We start from the raw sequence: 26,528 nt of genomic DNA on the forward strand, positions 1-26,528 counted from the left end.
GTGAGATTCCTTTCTCAATCTTTAATGTTGTCCATCACGTGCACATCTAGACATTCACTCACGGGCACCATCCTCTGTAAGCTTTTCTTGTATCAATGCCGTGACCTCCTCTAATTATTCTCTTTTCATTCATGCAAAGTGATATTCAAATGCAGAATTCACGTGCATGGCTTTTTGGATGTTGCCATCTTCCTTTCTCCATGTGCGTGACATGGCCGTGTTGAACAAACTGCTGGAGGAGTTGGTATATGGACTGGACATGTTGACTCCCCTCAAGCATGTTGCAGCTGCTCAAAGTTGTTTCCCTTTGCTGCACCGTGCTCATCCATTCCTCCACCGTGGTGGCTTCTCTTTCAAGGTATGGCAGCTGCTGGACGGACGTGTTGGAGAGCACCAGCTGTTGGTTGGTTGCGGATGAAGATGGAGGTTGAACGGTGGTTGCTGGATTGGGCGGAGCTTGGAGGCTGCTGCCACCGTGAAGTGCTGGAAGCTCCTTCTCCCCTTGCAAGCTGCTGCTCCATTGGCCGTGATGAACGTCCAAGCTTCCTGGACTGGACGGTGGCAGCTGCTAGACCGAGGATGGCATGCTCGAGGAGTTGGTGCAAGCCGCCGTGAAGTTGTTTGAAGGTTCGGACGTTGGGCGTTTGAAGCACGGCTGCTGGTTTCTGAACTGGCCGGAGCGTGTTGGATTGTTGATTGAAAGAGTTGCAAGCCATGGCAGCCAACTGGATGTTACAAGTCCATTTTCATGTTAACCCAACAAGAGTAGATACACATGTGGCACCACGTTCAGCAGGGATACACTTCATTATTCAGCATAGCTAAATGAATGCACCGTTTGCTGCTGGAATTGGTCCAGACGTGTTGAAGTTGGAGCTTTGGACAGTGGAAGGTGCTGCTGGTTTTTCTCTCCGTCTCCAGCCATCAACGTGTTCCTCCAAGCTGCTGGAATTGGTCCAGACGTGTTGAAGCTGGAGCGGTTGGAGCTGCTACTGTCCAGAACCGAGAGAGACCAGTGATGCGCTGCTGCCACATGAGGAGTGGTGGAGTGCTGGACCGTGAAGATGGAGTTGCTTCCAGCCCCCACCGTGCTGCACTTCCTTTTCTTTTTCTCCCAGCTGGATGCGGCAGCCACCTCCTCTTCCAAGATGGTGAACTCCTTCCAACTGCAACCTTCTTCCCTTCTCTCGTGCCTGCTGGACGTGTATGTGTTTGGTGGAATCCAACTTCATTCAAAACATGTATGAACTAAACTGAAAACAGCTAATGTGAGGGAATGAGATGGCCGTGTGCATGTTCTTTCCTTCCAGCTGTGTGACTTCAGCTTTGACCATTCATGATTAAAAACCAAATGAAATATCGTTTCCCAAAAGCAATTAAAGAGGACATCAATTTTCTTAAAAAAATGGAAAATAAATTGATCTAAAATTTTGCTCTCGGGATGCAGCAGCCATATGCCCTCCAAATATGACAAATTATTATCCAATAATTTCCTAGAATTAATAAGTAAATAATTAATCATAGATAATTCAAATTTAATCAAAATAAGAATTATCTATCAAATTAAGCACAATTATGAAAAACGGGAAAATACTGGACAATTAAGAACAATTTCCTGATTAAATCCGGTACAATAGACTAAATGTAGTGAACCAAATATTGACTCATCAGGTGTCAATAAATTAAACATATCGCCAGCTATCATACTTCATATTATAAACTCATTTTTGACCATAACGAGTATAACTCAACATATTTTCACCAATTAAAGATTCATAGATCAGCCAAAACATTTCATCATATCTTAGCCACTAAGTATTAAAGTCTGAACTCAATGTAACGATAAATAAAATATATATGAAGTTTTTACCATGATAAATTTATGCATCTCCAATTAACTTATTTTATTTTAATTTCATCCTATTAGAGATCTTTCTTTACCCCAATTGGTCACCGGAGAGGACCCAGATGTCTGAACGCATCAAACTCACCTTCAACGCCAACACATATGACTAGTCACAACTGACTGGACCAGGCCAGGGCTGCTCTATGATCAGGGATGTGCCAACTCAGGTTTTTAAGGTTCCTCTATCCTACCAACAAAGGGAGGCCTTCAATAATTAACAATTTATTTATTTAAATTATCTACCTTGTTCGCTTATGCTCTAAATCTAAAATGCCTAATTTTAATATTTTTACTTCCTCTTACAACAACCTCAAATAGTATCACTACATCTATTTAATACTCATATACAAGTTATTACAGAATCCTTACTCCAGACCTTCCAACAAGATCAATTTCAACCAAGAAACTCATTCATGATAGAATTCATACAAGATAATTATAAACAATTACCCATAATAAGATATTACTATAAATGGTCATAGAAGAATACAATATTTGACAATCATAAGAATAATCTTAATATAAAAATTCATGGGAAACAAGAAGTTGAATCTGGCAGAGCCGGTTAGACAACTTCTAATCCATCCCAAAATACAATATAATTAAATAACAAGAACAATTGATAATATTGGTACACCTTTTATAACCATTCGGTTGGGTTGCATGACCCGCTTTTGTAGTTATCCTTCCCTCTATATATCTCTCCCCTTTTCTGTACTCAGTGAATCAATCAATAATATTTTCTTTTTCTCTGGCTTATCTTGTCTCTCTCTTCTCCTCCTTTAAACCTTCTTCTCTCTACCGTGTTGTGAATCTATGATGGTATCAGAAGTTATTTCTGCTGCTCTCTGATTTCTCTGTTTTCTACCATCTTGTTCTTGTTTCTTTCCTCTCCTTGAATGGCTACCCCTGAAGCCAATACCCTAACCCACGATTCTACACATTCATATCTTTATCTTCACCCCAATGAAAACCCCGCCATATCCCTTGTCTCACCCGTACTCAACAATACAAACTATCATTCATGGAACAGATCCTTCGTTACGGCTCTTTCTGCCAAGAACAAGGTGGAATTCGTTCTTGGATCCGCGCCTCAACCTGCACAAACTGATGCTACGTTTCAAGCTTGGTTCCGCTGCAATAGTATGGTGGTTTCTTGGCTGTTACACTCGGTATCTCCTTCCATCCGTGAGAGCATCATTTGGATGGACAATGCTATCGACATATGGAACGACTTGAAGATCCGTTTTGCCCAAGGTGACCTTGCAAGGATCTCCACATTACAAATGGAAGCCACCACCTTGTCCCAAGGCGAATTTTCTGTCACTGAATTCTTTACCAAACTCAGAATCATTTGGGATGAACTTGATAGTTTTCGCCCAGATCCTGTCTGTTTATGCAAATCCAAATGTTCTTGCACTGTTTCTTCGATTCTTTCTCAACGGAAACACGAAGATCGTGCAATGCAACTTCTCCGAGGTTTGAATTCTCAGTATACCAATATACAATCTCATATTCTTCTTCTTGACCCTCTTCCTCCAATTTCGAAAATTTTTTCTCTTGTTATCCAACAAGAACGTCATATCATGACTGATCATGTTACTGCTAGTATGAAAACTATTTCCTCTTCTAATTTTCCATGTCAACCGAACGGTTCTACCACTATTACTTGCACCTACTGCAATCGGATTGGTCATCAAGAAAACACCTGCTTTAAAAAACATGGTTTTCCAAACCAAGATCACCGGAATGCAAAAACCACCAACAACAACAATCGAAAGATCTGCACATACTGTCGTAAAACTGGCCATACCATAGATGTGTGTTTCAAGAAACATGGATATCCTCCTGGCCATAGGTTTTCCGATAACAAACTTGGCCATATTCATAATGTTTCAACCGCCCGTGATGCCATTCAACCAAACGGATTGGATCCTGATCATTCTTCTACCGAGACCATTCAAATCACACCTCAACAATATCAAATTCTTGCCGACCTGTTCAACAAATCTGAATCTAATGCTCCCAATGTTCACATTAATCAAGTAGGGACACTCTCCACCAACACCTCTCCAGGTAATATTGTTTCTGCTCTTCACGTTCATTCGGATAATACATGGCTCCTTGATTCGGGTGCCACCGATCATGTTTGCATCTCTTTAAAATTTTCTCTTTTTATCAAAAGATTACCCCTATTTCGATAACATTACCAAATGGAAAAATTCTCCAAGCTCATTACAAGGGCACTGTTCAGTTTCACTCTAAATTCCATCTTTCTAATGTACTATATATTCCTGACTTCTCATTCAATCTTATATCTGTCTCGCAGCTTATTGCTAACACTAATTGTACACTAATTTTCTCTCCTTCTGGCTGCATCATGCAGGACACCCAAAGTCAAGAGAAGATTGGTTTGATTAGACATCACAATGGATTATATCTCTTTGACTCATCTGTTTGTAAAAATGATACTAGTTGTCGTCCTTTAATATGCTCTATTCAGACTCCAAATCTGTGGCATGCTCGTTTTGGACATCTTTCAAATGATAGGTTACATCTCTTGCAAAATAAACATTCTTACATAACAAATGACACTCAAATTCCTTGTGATGCGTGCCATCGTGCTAAACAAAAGAAACTTCCTTATACTACTAGTACATCTCATTCATCATGTTCTTTTCATCTTCTGCATATTGACATATGGGGCCCCAGCACTGCTTCTATGAATGGTTTTAAATATCTGTTGACCATTGTTGATGATTTTTCGCGTTACACTTGGATTATACCTATGCTAGATAAATCTTCTGTTAAAAACCATATTCTTACTTTTCTCTGCAATATAGAAACTCAGTTTAATAAAAAGGTTAAAATAATACGAACTGACAATTGTGTTGAGTTCAATATGCATGATCTTTTCTCAAATAAGGGCATTAATCACCAAACCACTTGTGTTGAAACACCTGAACAAAATGGTGTGGTCGAACGCAAACACCAACACATCTTAAATATCACACGTGCCCTCCTTTTTCATTCACATTTACCAACTGTCTTCTGGTATTATGCAGCTCAACATGCTGTTTTTTTGATCAATCAGATGCCCACACCTATTCTACAAAATGATACGCCACATGATCGTCTTCATGGGCCTTCTTGTGACCTATCCATGTTGCGTGTTTTTGGTTGTCTCTGCTATGCCAACACTATTACTGCTCACAGAAAGAAATTTGATGATCGTGTTGTCCCTGGAATTTTCTTAGGTTTTAAACGACACACAAAAGGTTATCTTTTCCTAAATCTCAAAAATCATAAGGTTGAAGTTTCCCGTAATGTTGTTTTCCATGAAAATATTTTTCCATATCAAAATATTCCAAAACCCGAGAACTCTTTATCCCTTCCTCTGCCAACTAACTACACCCATAATTATGATCATCTCCTACCGTACGGCCCCACCACTAATGCTATACCGCTCGGCTCTTCTACTGCTAATAGACCGCCCGGTAATTTGATTACTGACTTGTCGACCGGTTCTCACACCACACCTACAGATATCACTCAGCTTGATAATAATTGTAATGATACCTCTCAAAGTGTAAGGCGTTCTTCTAGACCCCGAACGACTCCGGCTTACTTAAAAGATTATAAAACTAATAGCATTGTCCGCTACCCCATCAAGAATTATCTTTGCTACAATCGTCTTTCAAATCATTACAAGCATACAATTTTGTCTATAACTTCTAATACTGAACCAAACTCTTATTCTGTTGCTTCTAAAAATCCCGAATGGGTTACTGCCATGTGTGTTGAACTTGATGCCCTACAGGCTAACAATACTTGGGTCCTAACCACTTTACCCCCTAATAAAACTGCTATTGGTTGTCGTTGGGTTTACAAAATTAAATACAATTCTGATGGCTCGGTCGATCGTTATAAAGCACGTCTGGTTGCCAAAGGATACAACCAAATAGAAGGGTTGGATTACTTAGAAACTTTTGCTCCTGTCGCCAAGCTCACTACCGTTCGGCTCCTTCTTGCCATAGCTGCCACAAAGAATTGGTCACTCAAACAGTTGGATGTTAACAACGCTTTCCTCCATGGTGATCTTCATGAAGATGTCTATATGAAAGTTCCTCCTGGTCTTACCACTTCCACACCGAATCAAGTTTGCAAACTGCAGAGATCTTTATATGGTCTTAAACAAGCTGGCCGACAATGGTATGCTAAGTTACATACTTTCTTACTGTCCCATAATTATAACTATTCAACATCTGACAATTCTCTTTTCTTGCAACATGATGGACAATACATTACGGCAATTCTCATTTATGTTGATGACATACTCATAACCGGCAACAATGATGGAGAAATCCAACGCATCACCAATCTTCTTCATTCAACTTTTCGCATAAAGAATCTTGGTGATCTAACTTACTTCCTCGGCCTTGAAGTCGCCCGCAACTCCAAAGGCATCCACCTTAGCCAACGAAAGTATGTCCTCGATCTTCTTGCTGAAACTGGCATGCTTGACAGCTCTCCTGTCCCTACTCCCATGGTTCACAAACATTCTGCCACTAATATCGATTCGTCTTTGAATGGTGATGCTGCTGCCTCTTATCGTCGTCTTATTGGGAAACTAATCTACCTTACCACCACCCGTCCGGACATTACCTTTGCCGTCAATCACCTCAATCAATTTATGTCTGCCCCTACGACTGCCCATCAACAAGCCACTACTCGTATCCTACGATATCTCAAAGGCACCCCTGGTGCTGGTATTCATTTTCCGTGCAACTCTACTATTCAACTGAAAGCTTTTTGTGACTCTGATTGGGCCACCTGCCCTAATACTCGCCGTTCGGTCACTGGGTTCACTATCTATCTTGGAAACTCTCTCATTTCATGGCGTTCCAAGAAACAACTGACGGTCTCCCGTAGTTCTTCTGAGGCTGAATACCGTTCGCTCGCCAACACTGTGTGTGAAATGCAGTGGCTTACATATCTGCTTCATGATCTCCACGTTACTTCCACGACTCCTGCCCTCATATACTGCGACAACCAATCTGCCATACAAATTGCTTCTAACCAAGTTTTTCATGAACGTACAAAGCACATTGACATTGACTGCCACATTGTACGTGAAAAGGTTGCAGCTGGGCTGATCAAGCTTATCCCCATCTCCACAACTATGCAAATTGCCGACATATTAACCAAACCGTTACCTCCCCCTATTTTTCAACTTCTTCGTTCCAAGCTGGGTCTCCAAAACATTTATGCCCAGCTTGAGGGGGGCTGATAATATTGGTACACCTTTTATAACCATTCGGTTGGGTTGCATGACCCGCTTTTGTAGTTATCCTTCCCTCTATATATCTCTCCCCTTTTCTGTACTCAGTGAATCAATCAATAATATTTTCTTTTTCTCTGGCTTATCTTGTCTCTCTCTTCTCCTCCTTTAAACCTTCTTCTCTCTACCGTGCTGTGAATCTATGAACAATACATGTCTGGGGAAATAAGAAGTTGAATCTGGCAGAGCCGGTTAGACAACTTCTAATCCTTCCAAAAATGCAATAAAATAAATAAGTAAAGCAATAAATAGTTGGGGAAACAAGAAGTTGAATCTGGCAGAGCCGGTTAGACAACTTCTAATCCCTCCAAAAGTGCAATAAAATAAATAACTGAAGCAATGGAAAGTTTGGGGAAACAAGAAATTGAATCTGGCAGAGCCGGTTAGACAATTTCTAATCCTTCCAAAATACAATAAAATTAAATAAGGAAAACAATAGAATGTTTGGGGAAACAAGAAATTGAATCTGGCAGAGCCGGTTAGACAATTTCTAATCCTTCCAAAATACAAAAAAAATAAACAACTAATAACATACAAGTGGCATAACATAATCAACATTACATTTTACAACTATCACACTTGGATATCAACACAAAGCATACTCTCATTTAAAATTTAAGATCATACAGAAACAAAATACTCCATATTCAAGATATAAGATCAGAAAAAGCAAAATATAGCATATCCAAGACTCAAGATAATACAAAAGGAAATACTCAAAGTTAGCTCCCCTTACCTCTATTACAGACTTAATCCCCTCGTCCTCTGAAAACTTCCAGAATATCCCCTTTGAAAAATTTGAAATTCTTCCAACTCTCTTCTCTCAAAAATTTTCTAAGTTTTTTGGTGTAAATTTTCAGCCTCCCCCCCTTGGCTATTTATAGCAAAAAAATTTACTATTCATTTTTACTATTCATTTTAACTATTCATTTTTTTATTCATTTTACTATTACAAAAATAATTTTTTATTTGCAATTTGATAAATTCTGATCTCAAAGCTACGTGGAACACTTATCCTTTCCAAAAATATTTTTTTTTACTATTCACTTTTTACTATTCACCTTTTACTATTCACAATTTACTATTCACTTTTTTTTTTATCTAGTATTTAACTTACAAATATTTTTCAAGGATCTTACACCACATATTCTTAGATCTATTGTGAAATCGATCTCTCGACTAGGTGGTAAACCTGGTACTTCTTCTGGAAAAACATCAACATATTCTTCTACCACAGGTATTCCGATGATTTGTTCTTCAGTATTCTCTCTTTTCTCCTGAGCTAACACCACAAAGCAGGTAGCTCCATCTTTGATATCCTTCGCAACGACTCGAGTTGAGCTTAGTTCTAAATCGTTCAAATTTAGAAACTCTATCTTTTGTTTCCCACAGTCAATAAGAACGTGATTGGCAGTTAACCAATCCATTCCCAAAATAATGTCTAGATTTTGAAGGGGTAAGCAGATCAAGTTCACTTTGAACTTGCGTCCTGCAATTTGGATCGGGCATCCGACACAGACTGAACTGGTCGTAACTGGTCCCGATGCTGGTGTAGAAACTACTAATTCACACCCTAGATCAAGCATCGGTAATCCGAGTCTTTCTAAACATGCTAGGGATATAAAGGAGTGTGTGGCTCCAGAGTCAAACAAAACATATACGCATTCTCCTAACAACATACAGGTGTGTAAGATTAATGTACCTGGCTTAGTAGCCTCTTCTGCAGACATTGCGAATACTCTCCCTATTGCCCGGGGCTTTACTTCAGCAGAATCTTGTTGTTGTGGTTCTCCCACCTTCTTTTTCTTTGGACAAACATTAGCAAAATGTCCCTGATCATTGCAGATGAAACATCTCTTCCCTTCAACTTTTTCCCCAATAAGTTTAGGGCAGTCACGTCTGAAATGTGCCCCTCCACACTCAAAACACTTCACTGTTCCTCGATATGATAATTGTGGTTTTTCATAAGGTTTTTTGTTGAATTTCATTGAAGATTCTCCCTTGCAAATTTTGCACTGTTTGGAAAATATTTTTCCAAGAACCTTATCTTAAAGTTCTCCCAATTCACAGCCTCACCACGAACCGTCATCAACTGTTGCATACTTTCCCACCAATATTCAGCCTCCCCCACCAAAAGAAATGATGCATAAGTTAATTTTTGTTCTTCTGAGCAAGTTATTACCCGAAAAATCTTCTCGTTCTGCCTTAGCCAAGAGTCAGCCTCATCCGGAGTAGCCTTCCCATTAAATTTAGTTGGATCATGCCTTAAGAAGTCATTCAAGCTAGAATGATTTTGAGGTACTTGATCAACTTGTTGTTGCTGCATCTTTGTCGAGTTTAAATGATTTCTTCAAAAAGATAACAATACAATTTAGCATATGATATCAATTTCCTCCAATAGTCGTTTTCATCATAACAATTAATAGTTTTACTAAGAATAATAATTTCACTCCCCATAGTCCCAAATACTTTCGAAAACCATTGCTCTGATACCATAATGTAACACCCAAATATTTTAAAGGGTATTACTGATAGTAGAGACTAAATTAATTCGATATCTCATATAAACAATCAAACTTTATTTCAATTACTCTAAAGTACAATACCAAACTTACAAATATTTTACAATATAGTCTTCACCGTTGACATTTCAACTTTTAAATTTTACACAACATAATCTTCCCAATACAAATTTATTCTTTTTACAAAAATCCATGAAAGGTTTTCCCCGCATCTCTCTCATCTCTAAGCTTTTTCAACCACATCTGCAACATTATCTAATCACATATAACATGAGTTATATGATCATAGCATAAACAAATAAGGGTAAGCCAACCATATCAAATTAATCATTAAACTTGTAATAAGAATAGTTTAATCATTTATTTCTACAATTACTCAAATATCATTACCCCGATGTCATTAATTCATCATTATCAAAATCATCTTCCTCAATTTCATAAACCTTACAATTTATACTATGCTTACTCACGACGCCTTATGGTCAGACCGCTCTCTGCCTACTTCCTTAAGCCTCACCTGTATACTATGTCTTACTCTCTGAAGCCTTATGGTCAGACCGCTCTCTGCCTACTTCTATAAAACTTATGAACCACATATTTATGTCAAAGCCTTATGGTCAGACCACTTGCTGCCTGCTTTCATTAACCTCAGGTGTTACTTTGTTCATACCAAGCTCTCATGGTATAACCGAACATACTACTTCCCGTAGGAAACATCATTTCATAAGCAATAATTTCTTATATCCACTCCAACATTTCATCACATCAACATTTCATACTCTCTTATCCACTCCAACATTTCATCAAATCAACAATTCATAACCTCTTCTCCACATAACTCAATCATGTTCATTCTCTAATCATAATTTGACAATAACCTATTTTGGTGTCAATAAATTAAACATATCGCCAGCTATCATACTTCATATTATAAACTCATTTTTGACCATAACGAGTATAACTCAACATATTTTCACCAATTAAAGATTCATAGATCAGCCAAAACATTTCATCATATCTTAGCCACTAAGTATTAAAGTCTGAACTCAATGTAACGATAAATAAAATATATATGAAGTTTTTACCATGATAAATTTATGCATCTCCAATTAACTTATTTTATTTTAATTTCATCCTATTAGAGACCTTTCTTTACCCCAATTGGTCACCGGAGAGGACCCAGATGTCTGAACGCATCAAACTCACCTTCGACGCCAACACATATGACTAGTCACAACTGACTGGACCAGGCCAGGGCTGCTCTATGATCAGGGATGTGCCAACTCAGGTTTTTAAGGTTCCTCTATCCTACCAACAAAGGGAGGCCTTCAATAATTAACAATTTATTTATTTAAATTATCTACCTTGTTCGCTTATGCTCTAAATCTAAAATGCCTAATTTTAATATTTTTACTTCCTCTTACAACAACCTCAAATAGTATCACTACATCTATTTAATACTCATATACAAGTTTACAGAATCCTTACTCCAGACCTTCCAACAAGATCAATTTCAACCAAGAAACTCATTCATGATAGAATTCATACAAGATAATTATAAACAATTACCCATAATAAGATATTACTATAAATGGTCATAGAAGAATACAATATTTGACAATCATAAGAATAATCTTAATATAAAAATTCATGGGAAACAAGAAGTTGAATCTGGCAGAGCCGGTTAGACAACTTCTAATCCATCCCAAAATACAATATAATTAAATAACAAGAACAATACATGTCTGGGGAAATAAGAAGTTGAATCTGGCAGAGCCGGTTAGACAACTTCTAATCCTTCCAAAAATGCAATAAAATAAATAAGTAAAGCAATAAATAGTTAGGGAAACAAGAAGTTGAATCTGGCAGAGCCGGTTAGACAACTTCTAATCCCTCCAAAAGTGCAATAAAATAAATAACTGAAGCAATGGAAAGTTTGGGGAAACAAGAAATTGAATCTGGCAGAGCCGGTTAGACAATTTCTAATCCTTCCAAAATACAATAAAATTAAATAAGGAAAACAATAGAATGTTTGGGGAAACAAGAAATTGAATCTGGCAGAGCCGGTTAGACAATTTCTAATCCTTCCAAAATACAAAAAAAATAAACAACTAATAACATACAAGTGGCATAACATAATCAACATTACATTTTACAACTATCACACTTGGATATCAACACAAAGCATACTCTCATTTAAAATTTAAGATCATACAGAAACAAAATACTCCATATTCAAGATATAAGATCAGAAAAAGCAAAATATAGCATATCCAAGACTCAAGATAATACAAAAGGAAATACTCAAAGTTAGCTCCCCTTACCTCTATTACAGACTTAATCTCCTCGTCCTCTGAAAACTTCCAGAATATCCCCTTTGAAAAATTTGAAATTCTTCCAACTCTCTTCTCTCAAAAATTTTCTAAGTTCTTTGGTGTAAATTTTCAGCCTCCCCCCTTGGCTATTTATAGCAAAAAAATTTACTATTCATTTTAACTATTCATTTTTTTATTCATTTTACTATTACAAAAATAATTTTTTATTTGCAATTTGATAAATTCTGATCTCAAAGCTACGTGGAACACTTATCCTTTCCAAAAATATTTTTTTTTTACTATTCACCTTTTACTATTCACAATTTACTATTCACTTTTTTTTTATCTAGTATTTAACTTACAAATATTTTTCAAGGATCTTACATTGAACATATTCCTCAAAACACATACATTACATCTTCATTATCCATCAATATTAGAAAATATTATTCAACTTTTAATTGTTTATTTATTAGTTTACTAAAAAATTTAGAATGATATCTTGATATAAAAGTTTTTATATTGATATGTTATCAATATATTTTCAAGATTATTTAATCTATTGAAACATTGTATGAATAATTTTAATATATTGAAACATTGTTGGACATTAACCTTGACCCTATTCGTGAAAACACATGCATTACGCCTTCATTATCCATCAATTTGCAGACTGAGATAATATTATGCAACTTTTAATTGTTTATTTATTAGTATTGATAAATTTTAATATATTTTTAAAATCATGACGCAAGTACGTTGATATATATGGATGACTTTTCAATATTAATTTAAATCTTCATTCGTGATAGAGTCATTTTGATTTCTTTTCAATATATATACTGGCAAAATTCCTAATCCAATGAATGAATCTTATTCTTTATTTATTTATTTTAATTTAAGCTTATACGAATGGATGTGAATTATGTCAAGACAATTTGTTTAGATACATTCATAATGGTACATTCACGAAAAACAAATCCTTCTTAAAAGTTTCCATTATATGATATTAAATTAATAAATGTTATCAAATTCGTTACAATAAAGGTGACTTTCCGTTGAATTGAAGAGTTTTCATATTTTTTAAATTAGTGACTAAATCTCCCCACGAAAGTAGTCAGATCTTGGTGAAAAATTCTCATACAATTTTATATATGTGTCTCTTTCGTCAAATTACAGTTACGTGAACCAATGTATTTCTTTTATAAAATTAAATATGTTCTTAATTTTTTAATGGAGAAGCGAAATTATAATTTTTCTATTTGAAATTATAATATATTATGGTTTTTAAATTTTAAAAATAAATAAATAAAAATTGTATTAACTGTAATGCCCCGACAATTTACAAGGAATATTGATTGTCCCTACACATCAACACGAGGCTTTCCAATTTAAGGTCACCCATAAATTATTCCTGGCTAAGCACGCTTAACCTTATGGGTTAGGCTACCAAAAAACAAATACATTTTGATGATATGAGTAGTCAAAATCAATTCCTTTAAGCTATCATTTAACTGTATAGTCTCATACCTATACAGTCTCTAGATCCCTCTCATTCCGGTGTATGTTCGATTCATCCATGTATCCCTTCCACTAGAAGCCTATCAAGAGTCGCTCCTTATTTGTGTTCCCTTGCACTTCGTGTTTTTTGCACCGATCATCACTCCCCGCTCTAGTCAGTGCCCGTGTCACATTAACTAAAATATAAATTTTTCTTTAGTGAAATGTGAATTATAAAAAATTCTTAAAAATGCTGTTGTTACCTGGACAAAAAGAGTGGAGGAGATTATCTGGACAACAAAATAAACGAACTAATTAACAATGGGGAACAGATTTTGCATTTCAAAAATCCAACATCATATCATCTAATTATCCCTGCACTCCCATTACAGATGAAGCCGTAAACTGTTGCAAACTTAGCTGTGTCAAATGGACATAATGCTTATCAAATACTGTGAGTTTAAATCCATGAATCAATTTGATCCATTATATTTTTAATTAGATTGAGTTTCAAAAAAATTGAGATTTGGCATTTGTGGGGTATAGTTTAATCAATTAAACTCTACTCCATAATCACAAATCGTGTTCCACAAAAACAGACAGTGTTCTATAGTTTGAAATTAATTTAATTATTTATTATTTTTGTTTCATTGTTATTATAAATAGATAAATGACTTAATAATTATCAATATTACATAATAATTTATTTTTCTTTTTTACTTTTGAATTGTATTTAAAATTTAAGATATTTTAAATTGTATTGTATTTTTTTATTTTAGATTATATTATATTTTTTTATTTTGAATTATATTTAAAATTTAACATTATTTTAAATTGAATTTTATTTATATTTTAATTAGAAAAAAATTGTTATTTTTTTTAATTAAAAAACTTATAATTAAGTAAGTGAATAAATTAATCCATTTGATCATTAAATTATATAAACTAAATCAGATTCAAAAAATTTAAACATTAATAAATAAACCAGATTAAATTTATTTACTAAATATCAATCCTTAGTAAATCAAGTCTAGTAAATCAGGTTGAATCGAATGACGTATTTTTACGATACCAATATCAAAGGACCATCGTTATCATCAGTGTACATGTTTTTCAATGATTTCTAAAGCACCACCTGTAGCAATTAAAAAACTGATTTCATTACTACCATTTGTCTTATTTTAACACTAACATGTTATTTTATATTAACTACAATATTATTTTATTTTAATTATTAACTTTTATATTTTTATTGATGAAAAATTAATTAAATTAACTAATTAAGATAATAATCACGTCATTTCACTGGTAATAACAATAATTAAACAGTAAAAAGTCAATTGATATAAAAAATTAATATTCAATAAAATCATAAAAATTTAATTAAAAATATTATTATTTATAAGATAATTGAAATTAATTAAGCTTAAATTTTGCTATAAAATATACTTACATATCCATTATTATTATTATTATTAAATTAGAGAAGAAATATCGTGGAACCTGAAAGGTGATCTGGTATACCTTGCGTAAATTGGGTGGACCTCTTCCTTTCAAATTTATGGCACACATTGCACCATTCACCAGCTCTACTATTACATTTTTTAATAAATATTTTCTTAATGAATCAAATAATTTATATATATTAACATTTCATGCATGTCTGATTAAAAAAAATTCATCTAGTCACAACTGATTTTGTTTCAGTGTTGTCTGTTTAACGTGAAATTATTTTTATTTTTTATGTTATTTATATTTTTATTTTATTATAAGCTACCACATATAATAATTATGTTAATCAATAATGACCTTAAAATTTATATTTAAACACTAATTTTTATTGTCAAATATTTGTAATTAGTTTATGAATTACTGATTTAGACGTTGAATTCGTTAAATCAGAAAATAATGTTTCTTAACACATTATTATTGTTTCCGAAACAACAACTACCAAAAACACTGTAAACAACAGAGGAAAGTAGAAGAACGGATTCATTCCTGTTCAAAGGGAAGTAAAAACATCAAAAGACTACAAAAGTACAATGGATTTGAATTCTTCTCCGTCCAACAACACAATTGCTGTGAATGGAACAATCCCGGTTGCTTCCACCTTCGCCAGCGCCACCGCACCTTTCGAGAATCCTCCGCCGGCGAACGGTTCGGGGGACCGGAAACCTATTGCTCTGTGGCCGGGGATGTACCATTCTCCGGTGACCACGGCTCTGTGGGAGGCGCGGAGCCAGATTTTCGAGAGGCTTCTTGACCCTCCGAGGGACGCTCCTCCCCAGAGTGAATTGCTCACCAGAAACCCCTCGCAGAGCAGGACCAGCATCTTGTACAACTTCTCCTCTGATTTTGTGCTCAGAGAGCAATATAGGGATCCCTGGAATGAGGTCCGAATTGGGAAGTTGCTTGAAGATCTTGACGCCCTGGCTGGAACTATTTCTGTCAAGGTACAGTCTTAAAGTTTCAATTTTTCTTTGTGCTATTGGGATATTAAAGTGGTTCATGGGGTTTTGTTATTTGGGTATTGTTTTTTAGTTATTTTCAGCTGTGTTTTCTGAATTTTTTAGGTTTTATGGAAATATTTTAACTCTCGTGTACACCCTACAAAGCCTTTACACAAGAAGTAGTCAAAATTCATGGTTGAAATAAACTTATATCATCTATAATTGAAATTGAATGATAGTAAAACACAAACTTTAGAGTCACATAGCGTTTTAATTAAATTATTGTAAGAATCGGATATCTGGGTAATGTTTGTAATATGATTTGGTCATTGAGTGTGGTGTACAGTGGTAAAAATGGTGATGATAAGGCATAACTTTCTAAGTTCAAACTAGGTTGAACTTTGATGACTGGCGTTTGTGGTGAATGACTTGTTTATTTTGTGGTAGGTCAAATGTAGTTTGATGCTTGTTTGTGTTCTAGAAGACAGGAAGGTTTCCCATTTATACGTAGTTAGTAGACTTTGGGGCGTTGTCTAGTTTGCTTCTGTAAAATGTAATGAAGATTTCATATGATGTACCTATTTTTTGACTGTGCTGTTTGATGTTTGATTGTGGAATAGCACTGTTCTGATGAAGCTAGCACAACAAGGCCACTTATAGTTGTCACTGCTTCTGTCGACAAGATTGTACTAAAGAAACCAATTAGTGTTAACGTTGATCTCAAAATAGTTGGTTCTGTTATATGGGTTGGGCACTCCTCAATAGAAATTCAACTGGAGGTTACTCAGTCCAATGAAGGTACATATATTTGGGATCATGCGGCTATGAAAATAAAGTAATTGATGGTTAATTCATAACAGTGTACACCATGTTGCATAGACCTTAAGTTTCTCTTCGTATCTTCCACATAAGAATTATACAAACCTTCATGATAGAATCGCATTTTCATTCTTTTGAACTTCCTCCAATACTAGTTATTTTCTTTTATATTTCAACCAAACTTGCTCCAGAACTTATGCATCGTCATAATATGTGCAGATGGCAATGATTCAGACTCCGTAGCACTAACAGCCAACTTCATATTTGTTGCTCGAGACTCTAAAACTGGGAAAGCTGCTCCAGTGAATCGACTTTTGCCAGAAACAGCTCATGAAAAAGTTCTTTTTGAACAAGCTGAAGCAAGAAGTAATCTGAGAAAAAGGAAAAGAGGAGGAGAAAAGAAAGAGTTTGAGAATGGGGAGAAAAATAGACTTAAAGCCCTTTTGGCTGAAGGAAGAATCTTTTGTGACATGCCGGCTTTGGCTGACAGGGACAGTATTCTTCTAAAGGATACCAGTCTTGAGAATGCTCTAATATGCCAGCCACAGCAAAGGAACATCCATGGTCGAATATTTGGAGGTTTCTTGATGCATCGTGCATTTGAATTGGCTTTCTCAACAGCATATGCCTTTGCTGGATTAGTTCCTTACTTTCTAGAAGTTGACCATGTTGATTTCTTAAGACCTGTGAGTATTTCATCCATCCTTTTACAAATTTCAAAATTTGACTGTTAATATGATTCTGTTTTTTATACACAGTTGGCACAATCTTTGATATTTCTATAACAAATTTGAATCAACTACAGTTACTTACAGAAAAATTGTTACAAGAGTTTCAAATTGTTTGAATTAACATCCAAAATCTAGATTCTAGAGGAATTATGTTTTGAGTTTGTGGAAGTGAGTGATGGGAAGGGAAGTATTACAGTTTTACAACAGTGTTTTTCAGGGTGAAATAGAACCTTTAATTTGTGATATTTTGAGTAGTTCTATTATAGGACCTTACATCTGCTATACTATTTTGCATGCATTCTACTCTTTGTGATAAAAGGAACCCTTGAACAGGTTGATGTAGGGGACTTTTTGCGTCTCAAATCTTGTGTTCTGTACACGGAGGTACATGATCCAGATCAGCCACTTATCAATGTTGAAGTTGTTGCTCATGTTACACGGCCTGAGTTGCGTTCTAGTGAGGTTAGTCTCGACTAAAAATGCGCTGTATACAATGCACAATCATTATCGCTTGCACTTTTCTTTCTTGCAACTTCAAAGCTATCAAAGATTGTAATCAGCATTGTCCGTTCTGTTCTTTTTATGTGATTACAGGTATCAAATGCTTTCCATTTCACTTTCACAGTACGTCCAGAAGCAAAGGTCACAAAAAGTGGATTTAAACTTCGAAATGTAGTGCCGGCAACGGAGGAGGAAGCACGCCGTATATTAGAGCGCATAGATGCTGACAACTTGAATGAATTCTTCAGAACATAAGAAGAAAACCAACAATTAGCGAGTAAAGTATTCAAGTTATCCACCCTAGTTATGTGAGCAGAAATTCAAAATATTATCTTTTATACAATAAGTTTTTCTGTTCCCATCTTAGAGGGCACACTAGTGTGCCTTTTTTATGTCTAGCATCATGACTTGTTAGAAGGAAATTGGTGCTTAGACAGACAAGTATATGAATCTGAATTCAATAGGCTTCTGTTGTGCAAGTAGTATAAGGAAAACATAGTTAAGTTAATGAAAGAAATTGTAGAATGAGTTATGTACAATCAATGATGGCTATAATCATTTGTTATGCATATGAAGCAAATTATATTATTACTATTTAGAAGTCTCATTCTATCTTCCGCATAACATAACAGCTATACAAACCATTTTTGTGCTTGTTGCTCTGTTGGAGAGGAATGTCATTGTAATCAGGAAAGGAGTTGCTGTAGCAATCGTTCAATGACTTCCATAGTTGAGGTTTATTTTTTCTTTGTTGTGTTTCTCTGTTTTCCAAACTGTGTTGGGGCTGATTGATTTTTTATTCTTTGTTTATTAGATAGTGTTTTCAAACTGTTTGTGGGGTTGAATGTATTATGAGGGTACTATTAGTGTCTTCATTGAGTGGTGTTTATCAAAAAAATATATTGTAGTTTAAAAACAAAAACCTTAATTTTATTGGATTAAATCACTTTTTAGAACGGGTTTGTATTTTTTTAATATTTTTATTTGTCATTTATTTCTAATTGAGAATATTCGAATATTCAACTAATAGTTTGAGTGTTTAATATGTAATTGTTATTTATAACTCTGTTTTCAAATTTGTCCAATTATATAATTCTTTCCTTAAAAATTGACACTAAGAAAAAAAAATGCTTGTTTTTTTAATAGTGAATTATTGATAATATTATATATATATTTTGTTGTGAATTTTTGGCTTAATATTATTGTTGGTCTTAATTTTTTTTAGCTTTGTTCGAAATGATTTTAATTTTTTTTAAATGTTTAATGTAAACTTAAACATAGTAATTTCTGTTTAATTAAGTTCTTTTTGCAAATGTTGTTTAAATGGTCAAATGTCCAGCTATGTAATCAGTGAATGATATGTCATTTAACTGCTGACTTGTCTTGACTGAAACATTATGTAGCCAAATAGAGACTACCACGTGGTAGTTCCTTCCCCACCCAAAAAATTAGGGTTTCTAAATGTAAGGCTTCCTAATGGTTGCTTGTCTACGATTTGGTTTCTTTCTACTTGTAGGTTTGAAGAGCAGCTTTGTGATGGCTGGAGAAGATGAAGATTGATGGAGAATGGCGCTTTTGTGGCGGCGATTCTGCTCCAATTAGCTTTTTCGTTCTCTGTATTTCCCTTTGCATGTTGAAGACTTGATGGAGAAGATGAGTTCACGCATAACTCACTGTCTTGTTGCAGCGGTCATGGTTGTTGTGACAAGATGTTGTTGGCGATTCACGATGGAGGAAGGGGAAGATGGTCATGGTTGGGTGGTTGCTGGACGGAGAAGATGAACAGCAGTGGTGGCGTGACCATCTGATTAAGGTTTCGAAATGTCTAATGATGGAGGTGCGAAAATGGTGGTTGGTCGTGAGCGTGGCGGGGGCGGTTAAAGTTAGGTGGTGACTAAGATTTTTGTGTAGGGGGAAATTAGGGTTTCTGGAGGTAGAAGATGATGATGACGTGTTAAGGGTGATGTGTCACTAATTGCACAACTGGACAATTGGCTATTAACGATTTAAACGGCGTTTACAAAAAGGACTAAATTGAATCCAAATTACAATATTTAGGATTACATTGAACATTTTAAAAAAATTAGGATAATTTCAAATAAAGCTGACAAAAATTGGGACTAACAATAGTATTAAATCCTGAATTGTTTTAAACAATGTGAGAACTAGTTTAAATGATGGTAAAATACAAAACTAATGAAGTTATACCTAATATAAACATAGCATTATATTATATAAATTAAGATGGTAAGCATATAGTTTTATCTACCGATGTTGAATGTAATAAAAACATTGAGTCGTAATATCAAGTTATACTTAATATAAGCATAATATATAAATTAAAAAAAGTGTAAACATCAAACTTCATTTAAATAAACACACTGTAAACAAATCCAACTTCATTTAAATAAACACACTGAAATAAAATATTTGGTGTAATAAATCTTCTTAATTATAGGTGTCTTTATCTATAATAATATATACAGAAAATTCTCTTATTTTACTTCTTAAATTATTATTTTTTTTATCTTACGTAATATTTTTAATTACAATGAAAAACTGGTAATAACAAACGTCAATGTAAAAATAAATTAAAGAATCAAGAAAAAACTAAAATACAGTTGAAAGAATGTCCTACATGGATTAAAAAACAGAGTAACTTCTCATATTCTACTTGATAAGATTAGGCTATAATGATTTAGGATTTTTATTTCATAAAATCAAACCTTTTATTACAACATAATTTTAATATAAAGTATAATAAATAATATATTTAATTATCTCATTTTTCATTGAATATAAATTTATATAAAATAGAAAATAATAATATATGTTTTAATTTATAAATTTTTAAAATAATTCTGATACATCATACTATAAAATGTTGAAAGAATAATTATAATGTATTATTTAAAAATATATATAATTCTTCATATGAAATATTTCAATTCACAAGAAAACATTATAATTAACAAAGATCTGAATCTTTCAATTCACAAGAAAACAGTATAATTAACAAAGACCAAGACTAATATAACTTTGAAGTTTTGTCGAAATTATAAGAAAAATACATAAATAAACACCAAATTTCACAGTATCTTCACTCCATTCAGAAATGAGCTGTTTTTAATACAAGCCCACCATAATAAGAATTATTGTTCATTAATTTTATATTTTGGCCTTTTCAGTTATCTTTTTATCAATTAATTTCAAACTTTGATATGATAAGATAAAATAACCACATATTAAAGAGAATAAAAGAATGCATATATGACAATATATATTAAGTTGAATAGATTTATATCTATAGATATTAATTCTTTTTTTTTTTGGATCTATATCAATTCAAAGAAAATGTATATACAAAACACTTAAGTTCTAACTGAATTTTCTTTTTCTTGGAAATAAATTGAAAAGCTTTATACGTGTTTACTACAACCCTATTTGGTACATATCCAGGCTTTCTCCCCCAAAGAAAATCTTTTACTACATAAACTGAAGTCTATTACAAGGATTTTTACAATTTAACAAGAAAAAAATAAATTACAACAGTTTCGGCCAGATCCATAAAAAATCACCTGGTTCCAGGTTTTGGGAGAAGATGCACAGCCAAAAAGTAACTTTAGTGAGTGATGTAACTAAGGTGATGGAGCTTCATCATCTGAAGAGGTATTGTTATTATTATTATTATTATATTGGTGGCTCTCATGTAATCCAGGAAGGGGTTGTGGAAGCATTGGATTAACTGGCACAGGGAATTTATGAGCTGAACTAACCATGGTTCTCTCATTTATCATTCCAACTTCTTTGCAGACACGGTCAAGAACTGCTAGAAAGTCTCTTACAACCATGAAGAGCCTGAATGGATGAGCTTCTTCTTTTGACAAGTTCCCATGAAAATACTCTGTAATCTCCTTCACAAGGGAGGAAGCAACACTTTCTTGGGCTTGAATTTTTGGAATTTCTTCCTCAGCCATTCTGATGAATTTCTTCACTGATTCAGTAAAATTCTGACTGCTTTCATCTGACCCCATGGTTTGGTTTAACTGCACAACCTCTGCTATGTTTGCAATTCCTTTGGAAAGCTTTAACACATCACTGCTGAGAACTTCGGAATCCATAGTAGCAGCCTTCTTCACATTTGATAGCTCTGAACTCAGGCTTGATACAACTTGTAGACCAAGCCTCCTACACTTGACATCTTCGTTCAAAGTAGTAGAGCTTGGAGTTTGATTAGTGTCAAAGAGACGTGCACCTTCGGTTCGAATTATTTCTTGTACAACAAAATGCAGTAGAGTGGTTTTTCCATCTGCGCCTTTGACATCAGCCAGCTTGAGAAGAGTATCGAGTTTGAATGCCTCTGCATCCCCACGGTTGGTCCCCACGTTCATGCGGTTCCCAGTTTTAAGTACAGCCTCCAACAGCTTCAAGAACATTCTAGAATGTCGCAGCTCTTCACAGGCAGCCTGGAAAAACACCGATCAGAACATGAAGACCATAACATAATCCAATGTAAACTTTCTAAGTATACTCGGAACATAACTGAATTCTTCTTGGCCTCTTATGAACAAACTATATTGAAATAAATAACAAATTGTAAACATATTTTGCTGGAATTGACATTTCAAATGAGAGTTGTTGAAGTACACTCTATATGTGCATCAAATTCTAGGTTCCTACCAACAAAGACTCGTATCAAATTCAGAACGAGAATGTCCTAAGATACTCCTGAAGAAATGAATAATCAGTGTGAGATTGATTACCTCTAGTGTTTGAAAGGATGTCCTAAGATAATCCACTTCAGACTCAAAACTGGCTATGAAAAGCATTGCCTCAATCCTTTTAAATGCGAAAGGTACATCAAGCACTGCCTTCAAAAATTTCTCAGCCAGACCAAGCTTGGTTGGTGAGTCATCTTTATGTTCCCTCAACTTACGTTCTTCTTCCTTGCTTGGTGCCATTCTTAACAAGCTTTCGAGTAATTCTGTTCCAAGTGTATCAGTAGTACCTGTAGAGAGATGCATTGAATTAGGTGCATCATCAGTACACAAGTACATAATCGAAAGTGGTGATTAGAATTATGTTCAATTAAGCAAACTAATCCTTCTGTTGTCCATTTTTATCATTACAAATCCATTATTAGGAAAAGGCGGCTGGCAAATGCTCTTGATAATTATTCTCTTCAGGGTTAATTTAATGGGTCCAATATATCAATCAATATCTATCGGCCTACCAAAAAAAACTACAGAAAACTATGTCATAACTGAAGGGGTGATGAGAAAATATACCTTGTAAAAGTGCTTCACACACTTCTTCTATAGTGACGTTAAGCGCTTTCAGCAAGATACAAATATTTTGAGACTTTTTAGGATCGAGTACTCTTTCCTCCTGATTTGGCGGGTGAGAAATAGAGTTTGTAGTTGCATCCTTGGCCTTAGGGTTTGGTGTGTTCACTACAAACAACGTTTCAATCATTTTCTCATTCAATCTGCAGCCAACCCAATTCAATGTTACTCAATTCAAGAACACCAATTGCAACATAAACAACCATTATCAACCACTAAATGTCATCCACACAACCAGGTAAGGGAATTAAGAAATTTTAAAACGAAACAGAATCTTGAAATCTTCGCATCCAATTTGGGTAAAATAGCAAACTGAAATAAAGAACTAGAAGGCTAAAAATCTAACAACCGTTAGAGTTGGAAGCTTACTTAAACGAACTGGACTTCATCTGATCCCACACCATTTCACGTTCAGAGCTTGTTCTCACTTTGTCCCAATGCAGGGCCTTCAGTTTTGGTTTACCAGTCTCTTCAATTTCCCTCAAACTCACCGGCAACTCAACATTGGTTGCTTGGTTTTGCAACACAAAAGGCCTCGAAGGAGGCACCAATTCTGGTGGCCTTGACACCGGTTGACCAACCGGTGTTGACGGACCCGGCGCTGGAACTCCCCACTGCTTCCGCTGCCGTGGCAACGGCGGTGGTGGTGGCGGAGCATGGCCTGGAATCTCCCAGTGCTTCCTCTGTGGCAAAGGTGGAGGACCTGGAACGGTTCCAATTTCATCAAACGGTGTTGTTATTGGCATTGACAGTGCTGGAATGCTCCAGTGTTTTCTCTGCGCATCAAAAGAATCTGTTCTCAATTCACTGAAAGCTCCTCTTTCGGTTTCCGGCGATGAAAGCAGGGCGGGTGATAAAGGAACCGATGACAAGCCAGGTAACATCAGTCCGTCGGAAACACTCGACATTCTCGGAGACTGATCGAAAGTATGATGACGTGTCACCTTCTCCGGCGAAGAGGGAAGAGAAAAAGCGGAAGACGAAGAAGCATCAGATAATCTCGGTGGTGGAGATGAAGGTAATGTATTTTCATTTTTCTCCAACGTTCCCTCATGCGATGATGATGGTGCTGCATGTGCATGTACACATGCACTTAACACCTCGTTATCACGTTCAGCAAAAACCCTATCTGGTGTTGAGCACATCGAAGAAGAAGAATGCACGTGCTGGTGGTTGTAATTTTCCGGTGATTTCGGCAGCGTGTTCCGATAACCCGAACTCGCCGGCGGCGGCATGTTCAGGACAGACCTTTGCGGCGATCCCGAAGAAGAGGAAGAACACGAGCTAGAGGTCACGCTTCGATCGACGGCGAACACTCGCCTGGAAACTGATCCGGTTCCACCGGAGCCTCCCAACGACGAACCTCTCGGCGAGTAAAATTCGTCTTCGTCCTCCTCCGCTGTCGTGAAACCCGCCTCGTCGCGGGGTGGAGGAGGAGGCGGAACTGAAGCCTGTCGCGCGAGCGGCGGAAGTGGCCGGAGCTCCGGGGATTCCATTTTCCGGTCTCCGTCGCCAACGTCGGCGTCCTCCATCATGTGAGAGTTCGCGACAGTGCCGAGGTATAGAAACTCGGAGCTGGTGGAGGACGTGTGCCGGAGCTTGCGTGTTTCGACGGAAGTTTCGGCATTGCGGCGGAGCGGGAGGAGGTCAGTGTTGGAACGGAGAACTTTGCCTGCTGGGGAGGGGGGAGGGTTCCGTCGGCGGCGGTAACAGACGAAGGCAGAGATAGAGACGGTGAGTGCGGCAGCGACAACGGCTGCGAGAGCGACGGGAAGAAGTTTGTTGGGGGAGGAATTGGGTTTTGGGGAGTGAGGGAGAATGAGGGAGGAGATATTGGCAGGAAAGGAGGCAAAGGTGATCGGAGAAGGAGGAGGAGGAGAAGAGGGGTATAACGGGAAAAATGGTGATTGTGTTGTTAATGGGGTTGGTGTTGTGGTTGTAGTGGTTGTTGGTACTGGTGTGGAGGAAATGGTGGTGGTGGGGATGATGGATGATGAAGGGTATTTGGGTTTTGGTTTTGAGGTTGAAGGAGAAGGATGAGGAGGTGGTGGTTTTGGTGGTTCAGAAGGAGGAAGAGAGGTCAAAGGAATAAAGGGTTCATGGAGGACCCTTCTGTTGAACAACAAGAGTTGTGAAGAAGACAATGCACATGACAAAAACAGCAACAACAAGAAGAAAGAGGAGGAGGCTTGCATTCTGTGATTCTGTGTGTTGTGGTTGTTGTGTGAAGTGAATGGTGAGTGAGAGAGAGAGAGAGAGAAAGTGAGATATGTAGTAATGGCAGTGGGGGACTTTTGGTGCAGAGAAGAAAAGAAGAGTGTGTGAAAAGGTTGAATTTATGAAGAGATGAAAAGAGTGTTGCATACAGCTAAGATTCTCTTGGTGGTTCTTCTGTTTCACTACTTGAAGGTTTTGCATTTGCATTTGCACTGTTCCATACTCTATGCAAATGCAACTTCTTCAAAGTGTGGTTGGATTGGGGGGTTTAACTTGAGTGCATGCCACTACAACACAACCCAATCATTGTTTCACCTTTCTCTTTGTCTTTTTTTTCTATCTTTTTCTTTCCTTTTCACCTTTTGACATTTTTGGTTAATTGGTACATGGGAACAGAGTGACAGGCCACGTTGATGAATATTTTTGCAGGTATTTTTGGTATGCAACATTCAAAATTATCCCCACAATCTACTCAGTATCTCTTACTTTCAATATGAAGACAACCAAAAGCAGTTTTCCAATCTTGAGATTAGTAGCTGGGTAGTGTAGAACACAAACAAATATTAGGTATGTACTTGATGCTACTCTGGAAATTTAATATATCTAAAATTTTATGATTAGATTTTACATTTTTAATCTAAAATAAACATGAACAGTTTAAGTCATCAGATTATGACCTAAAGGGTTGTTCATTAATTACTCCCTTCATTTAAAAATAAAATAAGAAATACGATGATAGATAAAGTTTAAGGAAGGTTCCATCATATTTTAATGGTCTTGTTTTGGTACGTGTAAATTAGTATCGTGAATTCAAGCGTTAGAATCTCTACAAACATGTTGAATACGGAAACGAAAATCCAGTAACACGATAATTGATGTTA

General features: G+C 35.9%; 2 protein-coding genes across 2 annotated transcripts; one reads left to right on the plus strand and one right to left on the minus strand.

Annotated features, from left to right (window-relative positions):
- Nucleotides 1–15,512: 15,512 nt before the first annotated feature.
- Nucleotides 15,513–18,679, plus strand: LOC108326781 (acyl-coenzyme A thioesterase 2, chloroplastic). The gene is made up of 5 exons (XM_017560339.2): nucleotides 15,513–16,037; nucleotides 16,655–16,832; nucleotides 17,073–17,539; nucleotides 17,918–18,046; nucleotides 18,179–18,679. Exons 1-5 carry the CDS (start codon nucleotides 15,627–15,629, stop codon nucleotides 18,338–18,340), a joined length of 1,347 nt encoding a protein of 448 aa, XP_017415828.1. The 5' UTR covers nucleotides 15,513–15,626; the 3' UTR covers nucleotides 18,341–18,679.
- Nucleotides 18,680–21,461: 2,782 nt separating this feature from the next.
- On the minus strand, nucleotides 21,462–25,878 carry LOC108329615 (formin-like protein 1). Its single transcript, XM_017563917.2, has 4 exons — nucleotides 23,800–25,878; nucleotides 23,374–23,573; nucleotides 22,849–23,093; nucleotides 21,462–22,551 (listed from the first exon to the last, which is right to left on the minus strand). The coding sequence occupies exons 1-4, from the start codon at nucleotides 25,623–25,625 to the stop codon at nucleotides 21,724–21,726; spliced, it is 3,099 nt and encodes a 1,032-aa protein (XP_017419406.1). The 5' UTR covers nucleotides 25,626–25,878; the 3' UTR covers nucleotides 21,462–21,723.
- Between the last annotated feature and the right edge of the window lie 650 nt (nucleotides 25,879–26,528).

The sequence above is a fragment of the Vigna angularis genome, chromosome 2 (assembly GCF_016808095.1).
Source record: "Vigna angularis cultivar LongXiaoDou No.4 chromosome 2, ASM1680809v1, whole genome shotgun sequence".
In the NCBI taxonomy this organism is placed as follows: domain Eukaryota; kingdom Viridiplantae; phylum Streptophyta; class Magnoliopsida; order Fabales; family Fabaceae; genus Vigna; species Vigna angularis.